General features: G+C 38.6%; 1 protein-coding gene across 4 annotated transcripts in view; it reads right to left on the bottom strand.

Moving 5' to 3' along the window:
- The window catches only part of ldb2a (LIM domain binding 2a), a 98,217-nt gene that overhangs the window by 29,310 nt on the left and 59,848 nt on the right, over positions 1-9,059 (bottom strand). For all 4 annotated transcript variants that reach the window (XM_008299678.1, XM_008299679.1, XM_008299680.1 and 1 more), the window contains exon 3: positions 3,822-3,994. In XM_008299678.1, the coding sequence (XP_008297900.1) occupies positions 3,822-3,994 (173 nt within the window). The remainder of the gene's footprint in view (positions 1-3,821; positions 3,995-9,059) is intronic.

The following is a 9,059-nucleotide window of genomic DNA, read 5'->3' as shown; positions in this document are numbered from 1 at the left end:
GGATGAGGTGGAGGAGGAGGAGGAGGGTGGTGGTGGTGGTTGAAGAAAGCGAGGCGAGGCAGAGCTGATTGAGATTCGGGGCCTCCAGAGCTGCAGGCTCGCTGCTGCTGCTGGGAGCTCAGGGAGAACACGCTCAGTTATTGGAATTTTTTTTTTTTTTCTAATGAATTAATTCTTCTCATCCAATTTAGGTGAAGATGAAAAGAGAGCAGCGCTGCAAGCATCAAATTTAGCTTTTTGTTGACCGGGCCTGGGCCGCTCTGTTCCTGTTATGTACGGTTAATATCGGACACTTGTAATATATTATGTTTTTTTTTCTTTTCTTTTTTTCTTCGGGTTGGTTTTATCCCTTTCGAGAGGCCTTGTTTACAAAAACCAAAGAACAACAACATAAAAAGACATTTCCTGTGTGTGTTATTGGGAATGTTTCATACTCATTTACTAATATGATAATACAAAGAGCCCCCCTCAACCTACGCCTTTACACACATACACAAGCCCAACCCCCACCCAACCACTACATGAATACAAAATCAACCTTCCCTTCAAATATACAGAAACACTGACGTGACCTCATGTAGCCCCTCGATGCAAACCCGCATGTAGGCAGTCATGCAAGTAAAAACGTAAACGTAGACTCAGCCGCGGTAAACACCTGCCGCATCCGAGGGGACAAAGTAAGATTTGACTGCTATAAACAAAGGTCCTGCACTACAATACACACAAACTTTTTCATGTGTAAATTACCACATTTCCTAAGAATTCATAATATTATGTGACATATTAGAGCAGGTTTCTTTGATTGTATGAAGGTCATGTGTCACAACAGGTATCTGTGTATGTCGATGAGAAAATGCAAACATATAGTCTTCTATTTATAGAGGCAGCTTCATACCGTATAAAAGGGTTTCAGATATTAGTGTTAAACAAAATCGTTCTAAAAAGTCCTTGTGATATTGTGTGAGTTACTTTTTATGCTAACAGCTCTCTTCTTCCTCTTTTTTACAAAACAATAAGATGTGTCTGATGAAATCAGGAGTGCATACATAATTTCCTCCAATCCTGGGTGATTTGGAGCGATTAGCTGTTTATCATATAAAACTGTACTGGGCGGTTTTGTGGTGAATGCAGAATTTGAGGTGTTGCAATCAAGCAGAAGGTTCAGGATGTTAAAGTGTAAACTGGACAAGAAAGAATTCCATCTGCCATCAAGACATTAAATGAACAAGTACTATATGATTTCACTGGGTTTCATAGATCACTGTTTAAAACTACGGTCTTTTTATTACTTGACAAACCACTATTCATTCATATCTGTTTCTTTAAATTAAGTGTAGCTACAGTATATATGAAATTAGGCTTTTTTTTTGTCTTAACAGTTGTATGATCTATGGAGAGCTACAGTGGTAAAGCGATATTGTGAATTTAGAGGTGTATGTATAGTCGTCAAAAAAGTGAAGTCCAAAGAATTTGTTGAGGTCTAACTTAATAGTTTCTCTCTTGATGTGGGTGAGGAAGGTGTAGGTGGAAACAAGCCTGGTCTGAAGCAGCCCAATCAAATCTTAAGGACTGAATTTAAAACACTCTAGTATTAATGCCTGCTCCACATATTCTGTTTCAGTTGGAAACATCTTCTTGATACTGAAGCTGAAACGTCTGATTCACTGGGATTTTGATGTGTTTTTTGTTAGTAGCAGAGCAAAGCAGAGTCCAAATGATATATCTGTCAATATTGACTTAGTGCAGATACACCAGTGTAGGTGATTTTATCTATCAGAGAGCTCTGATGAGCTATAGTACACATCTTAATCACAATTCTATGACAGTCAATTAAGGGACACTTATTGAAAAATGTTTCTGTAGGTTGGGTGTTAATGGAACAGGTGGAGCTCCTGATATTGCATTATCAGATTTGAAAGCATTTAAATTATACTGAGGTAACAGATAAAATGAACCCAAACTCCCCACTATGTTTGTGTGTGTGTGTGTATGTGTGTGTGTGTGTCTGTGTGCTGAAAACTGAATAACATGTTATAGATTCAAATTCCATTTTACTTTTAAACCATTTACATCATGGTGTCATTACACCAACACACATATTCAAATAACTGAAACGAATTCTAGCAATTACTTGCTTACTTGCTCACAGCATTGAATTTATACAGTTATTTATAAGGTAGAAGATCTGAGAAGTAAAATGAAAACAGTGGCCTCACACGTTTAAATATTGGTGTCTGTATTTGCGTTAAAATCTAGTATTGTTTGGGCTCTATTGTAAATCACTTGTACCTAAAACATCTGTGTAAGATTGTTCAATCCCTGACTCTGCCTTAAAAATCTTAAACGACAGAGGAAGACTGCCAGCTGAGCAAAATAATTAATTTTTTTGGAGGAATTTTCTCTATTCAACTCAGGAACCAATATTCAATATCAAGACAAAACTGCACTCGATATCAAGAAATGTGCAAATTAGGCTTATTTGTACTGAACATGAAAAAATAACCTCGGCCCGTTGGCACATTTTGTTTACTTTTGTTTTAGAAAAAAAGGATTTAGATCTCAATAACATACACATATTTTCTGGCTAAAACTGATTTTTTTATTTATTTTTTTACTGAGATGTTTTTTTTTAATTTACTTTTAGTCTCAGCCTTTTGACAGGTCAGGCAAAAAGTCAATTTTGGACTCTGCACGCTACACACACACACACGCATACACACAAACCCAAGAGTGAGTGCATACTGTCAAGTCCTGAAAACAAGAGGGCGTATAGCTGTTTAATGTCAGAACAATCCGGTCTGGTGCTTCAGCTCAGGGTTCATGGTACAGGGAACATGGAATCCCTTTAGCTCGGCTGCTCTGCGCTGACAAGGTATCTGGCCTCAGATTCATTTAGACAGTCAGCAGAAGAACACTAAGAGTCAGCGAGCCATCTGGATCAGACTGTGGTGAAGCAGATATTCACTCCAGCTCACAGGGGGATTCTCTCTCCAAAGACAAAAGCAGATGAGCTCAACTTTAGTGCTTTCAGAAGACCTTGGTGTCAGGTTTGGATTATTTCACCTGCGCAATTTGTGTTTCCTCTGCTTTTCTCGCTTCTGTCTGTGCGTCACTTATACTGCAAACTAAACCGAACTCTTCAAAGACCTTATTCATGTCCCCCTAGCATTGCCTTTGGAGTACCTGCGGGCTTGAGAATCAGTAGACATCTTTAAAATGAGAAATGCCAGTGGATTTTGAGGTCTAGGAGAGGGCCAAAATGCTGATAAGTGGAGAGGGTAAATATGTGACATTTCTCTGCATGAGTTCTAAAATCTAACCACTGTGCTTGGTGCAGATACTTGGCCTGAGAAACTACATGTTTAATGCAAAAATGAACAAAATAGCTAATATGACTAAAATTGCACTTCATTGTGGGATGGGATCTTAGGAAATTGTGTATTTTGGTTTTTAACGCCCCCGAAAGACCAAATTTTAGTATCAACACATCTTCTTAAAAGAGGACACAACTCCTGGATTTCCTTTGGAAAGGTTAACAATACAATACAACTGATTGTATAATAAAGCATAAATAATTTACTAACTCTAAACTGTGTATTTAGCCTTTAAAGTTAAGTGAAATGTCATGCAGTCTTGCACCAGGTATGACATCAAAACCCAGGGAGAAAATGAAAGCGGGTAAGGGGAGAAAAAAAAAGAGAAGAAGAATCAAAGGGTGTAAATGGATTTGATCTTTAACCAGTTAAACACTTCGCCTCGACCATTATCATATCCTGTGATCAATTATTCATGGTGGGAGAAGCTCAGGGGTCAGGTGTTACCTTTGTAAACATTGGCTTCCCGTGCTGGGTGACCATGGTGCACTGATCACAGTCCAGGGTGATGCAGGAGTTGTGGAAGGACTCCTTGGAGTGTTTGAGGATGTAGTGGAGCTCGGTGACCCCTCCCTCGAACACCGTGCTGAAATAACGGGGGATCAACGTCCGGCCGATCGCTGCGGGGAGACACAAGAGAGAACAGAGCTGCTAAATATAGAAGGAGACCAAACATGAACTGATGTGGAGAGAAGATAGTGTGCTCACAGCCAATAGAAAGACAGAGGAGGGCGGCTGAATAAAATAAAGTCTCTATTGCAGCGTCCCAGACTACAATGCTGCTACGACTATTAGGTCTGCTAACACAACTAACTGTGCAATTTTTAGGCTACAATATCCTGTATATAATGATGTGCTGCTATGATTTAGGTCTGTGCTCTGCTTGGATTTTTCTGCCTCTACTACTGATATCAGCTTAGTCTCAGTTAACTAGAACTAGAGCTGCAACTAACAAATATTTCCATTGTTGATTAACTGGTCTATTAGTTCGATTCATCAGTTGGTCAAAAAAAAAAAATGTTAAGAAAGGGTGAAGAATTCAATCAGTGTTTCCAAAAGCCTAAGACGACGTCCTCAAATGTCTTGGTTCATCCACATCCCAAAGATATTGAGTCTGTTAAAATAGAGGTAAAGAAATCAGAAAATATTCAAATTTAAGTAGCTAGAGTCTGTAAATTTTAGCTTCCTTTTCTTCAAAATAAAAGCCTTGTCGATTCTTAAAATAGTTTACAATTAATTTAATTATTGACCACTAATCCATTAATCATTGCAGCTTTCAAGAACCATATTGTCCAAACCTCACAGGAATAGTTTGGCCTTTGTGCAAATTCCTAAAATCTACAAATTAAGGTGAGATTAAACAAATGAGATGCAGTGAGATGGCTGGTGAATGTCAGAGGGGCTGAGGGACAGAATCAGGCTCGGCTAGCTTCCTCACAACTTTATGCTAAGCTGAGCTCAACACAAACGAATGATTTAAGTGTATTTTTTTTGTGTACCACTCAGTCCATGTTAATGTATTTATTAAACTGTAACTGCGGTACAGATAGGCAATATTCCAAATAGTAGATATTACACTGGACAATCAACAAACACAAGCAAAAATATTAAATTGAAGATAATAAAAATGGAAGTTTACAGAGAATACTGTCCAAAATAAAACGAAAAGCGTAATAGTAAATCAAGTGCTTAACTACGGGCTTCTACTTCAGATTCATTAACCAAGATTAATGGGTTTTTTTGGGCTCTCAGGAGGAGGCAGAATCTTATCTTCAAATGAATAAAATTGACTAAATATTTGAGAATATTCTAAGAAAATAGATTTTTAAGTCTGCGGCGTATTGACTTGACTTCAACTGCTTTGGTCTGGCTTCAAAAAAACATACATGTAAAATGCTCAAAAATACAGAGCATGCAGTCATTCATTAAACACTGAAAAGCCTTTTTGTGACGCTGAACAAAAACCCGACACGTAACATCGACAATATTTCTGGTAGAGCCGTGGTCATTGTGAAATCTCTAAATGAACTCGCGAATAAATATCTGTTATTGAGCAGCAGTCGTCCGTCTGAATGCGCTCGATTTATGAATCAAGACTCTCAAAGCAACGGACGCATTATAGATTTACAGAAACTATTGGATTGTCCTGAAACGCATCGATTCACTGCGTGCTGACCACTGGGCTGGCTTCGGGAGAGCTATTCAGCCTCCAAGAAATACCCAAATCCTTTATCCTTAGATTGAGCCGGATCTTTCCTTTTAGCGACTGTCAAATAAATCTTCCAGTGCATAGAGGTATTGTCGAACCCTCCAACACATCTCAAGATTAAAGATTTTCTTGAAACAACAGACAATATGGTACATTTGGGTCTCTCAGTCCACTTCATCCAGGATATGGCATTTCATATAAACGCAGCGAGTATGAATATTCCTCATATGAGTGAGACCCCAAAGTAAAGAGTATTTTCGGAGATTTCTCAGAATAATAAGAATCCCAGACTTAGTTTGGTATTAAACTGAATTATTAAGATGGACAACTTCTGCAGTGCAAACTTTCTGCAGAAGCCTAAAGAGACAATGAACAGTCTGCATGATGAAAACTGGAGGAGGAGTCATGGAGGGAGAAAGTGTCTTCAGTGTTTTATAGCCCTCAGGCTTTGTCTGGTTTCTATCTCCTCTGTGTTAGCTGGCTTCAAGGAGAAGAATGGATGATACAGTGCGTGAGGCTTCCATTTCCCATTACATTACGGATGCACTGTGAAGGCATGCAAGATACAGATTCCTGAATACTTGGAAGTATTTTATAGTACGCAATCATGGCCTGAAATGCCTTCTCCTTTTTTCGCTTTTAACTTCAGATCATGAAAGTACTGGCAGTGTGTTTTGTTAATAGGCTACTGTTGGTTAATTTGGTAAAAATTAACAAGTAATTTCACAGGAGCTTCCTTCAGCGAGGGTTTTAAATCCATCTTTGACACAACAAACCATCTTTAACAGCAGCACATTCACAGCAAAAGCTTCAGCTCTACAGCTTAGAGGTTCTTTTGTCTCAGATCTTTTCTACCTCTGCAACATTAGTAAAAATCCCACTCTACCACCCCACTGAGAACCTAAAATCCTGCAGGTTTTCTTCCTGTCAGAATACGCGGTGAGAAGGGCACTGAGCTCATCATCAGTGTTTTCTCATTTTAGAAATCCGCTTGACATGCTTTTACAGAGCAGCTGTGCTATATGCAACATACCATGAAAACAATCCATTCGAAATCTCAAAAATTCTAAAAGATATGAGTGCCACTTAATTTGGAAAAAAATATTATCACATTAAAAAAAAAAGAAAGTAGGACTGCAACTAATAATTATTTTTACTATCAGTTAATCTGTAATTATTTTCTCCAATTAGTTGTTTCTTAAACTGTCTGTTAGCTTCCAAAACCCAAAGATATTAGAACCATAAAAGATTAAAACACAACAACATTCTATTTTGAGGTATTTCTGCTACACATATGAACCACAAGCAGAAATCTCTAATAAATGTATTATTTTAGTCTAAGAAAAGTGTGGTCAATACACCATTACATGACTGGTTGGGTGGATATTTTGCAGCGTGTGGGCCGCCGTAAATAATCTCAGGCAGGAGAGATACTAATGCATAAGGTTTACTCGCAGTATAAAGCAAGATTGTCTTCAATGCACAACTGAATATGTAGATCAGACGTTGTGCACACCACCAACAGAGAGCAGCTGCGTCAAACAGCTTTTGCTTTCACTTGGGACAAAAATTGCAGCCTCTTCTGGTAACTGCGGAGTTCAATATTCCAGTTTCCAGTTACTTGTTGAGCAGCTGTGCACAGCCAATCTGCAGAACAACTCATGCCATCTCCAACACCACATCTTGGCAACACATTCCTCCTTAAAGAGCCTGCTTTTCTAGCTTTTATTTTTCTAGCTATAGGGTTTCTGCTGAACACTGATATTTATTTTCAGCACCGCCCTGCTTCACACTCCTGCACACATAGACGCCTGAGAGCTGCTCTGCAACCACAGGCTTCATCCAAACATCACTGGGCAGTTCCAGTTGAGCAACTTGACTTGCTCAAGGGCAGGGCCGGTAGTTACTGAAGGGGAAAGTGCTGCTCAGCTACTCAAATGCACAGGGAATCTGAACCAGCAACTGCTTGGTCTTTTAAACTTTTTTTTTTCTTCTGCTGGCTATAAACTTTTAATGCGCCCTCCGCTAAACATCTGAGGATTCATTTTTAATATTTTTGAATGTTTTAATTGTGTTTAAGGTCCGTGCATCAAAAAGATACAAGACACCTTAGTGAAACCCGAATAATATTAGTACTACATACATCAATTTTCCTTGCACATAAATACAGCCATGAGCTGTAGTGATGGCACAGTCGTTAAAGCAGGCACCCAAAAGCAGCATTTACAACTATAAAACAGGGTCTTACAACTGATATGTTATCATGTCCACTGTTTTATTTTTTGTGGCAACAACTGGAAGGCAAACAGAAGAAATATGACATTCACATTACAAAGTAATCTACTAGGAATGTGCTGCCAATGCGCATCTTGGGGAATACTGCTGCATTTCATTCTGGCAAATTTGAGCCAACTTCCACTTTTTTTATTGGACGACTATGTTTTTTTTATTTATTTTTTTACGCTGGAGCCTTCTGCATCGGCATCCCACTGCGTCATCCGAATGGCCTCATTCAAATGAATGATGGAGCAGAGTTGTTTTATGCAGGGCTGAATGTTTGGTGCGAATGCTGCCTAAGTCAGTGATTTCCATCCAGGGGTACTTGTGCCCATGAGAGCACTTTTACAGTTACCAGGGGGTACATGGGAAGATTGGCATGGCAGCTTGGCTAATTTGAAAAAATGACTATTATTTGGTTGGGAGAAGAAAAAAAAAACAAAAAACATCCACCCACGCATTTGAGTTCAAGAGAACAAGTGAAATTCAGTGAGGCTGGTGTTTAGTAAATGTACTGTAAAAATTACAAATAAAGCGCAAGCGAGGCAGAGTCCACCAGTTGTGGAAGGTCCATTCTCCATAGTTTATGGATAAATGACTGAAACATCCAGCCTCTGCAAACTCAAGTTGTGGTTCTATTGCAGTCCAATTTTATGTAGTGTTAAATGACATCAAGCTTCAATTCTGTGCAAATAAACACATGTGGATTACGAGGGGTGGTGCTGAAGGGGCACATGAAGCTTCTCTGATAGGGTATGTCAGATTAAAGAAAAGTTTAAGAAACACTGTCAGCAATCCTCACAACACCATTACCACACGGTTTGGTTGTATTTTTAGCATCATTGGTTTTTACATGGAATCAGCTCTGTAATCGCAGCAAGTGTCGGTGACCTGGTCGACTCACTGAGCTGCGCCAGACTCTTAAATAACAGCAAAAAACAAAACAACCACAAATCCTGACTTTGGGATTATGAAGGCGAGCATGTTGGGATTTCCTTTAGCCTCTCGTTCCTCGCCTAGTGGAACAAGTCTCTCTGTTCCTCTGCATTTTCCTGCCCGTCAAATCTCTATCATTAGAACACTGCTGTAAAAAAAAAAAAACGAAGTTTTAAAAAAAAATTTAATTATAAGAAAAAAAAAAAACATTATAAAATAAAATTTTTTTTTTAAAAAATAAAAAAATTTTTTTTTTTTTAAAA

The sequence above is a fragment of the Stegastes partitus genome, unplaced genomic scaffold (genome assembly GCF_000690725.1).
Source record: "Stegastes partitus isolate 25-593 unplaced genomic scaffold, Stegastes_partitus-1.0.2 Scaffold1449, whole genome shotgun sequence".
Lineage (NCBI taxonomy): Eukaryota > Metazoa > Chordata > Actinopteri > Pomacentridae > Stegastes > Stegastes partitus.
Note: the sequence above shows the minus strand (reverse complement) of the source record. Positions and strands in the feature narration are given on the sequence as shown.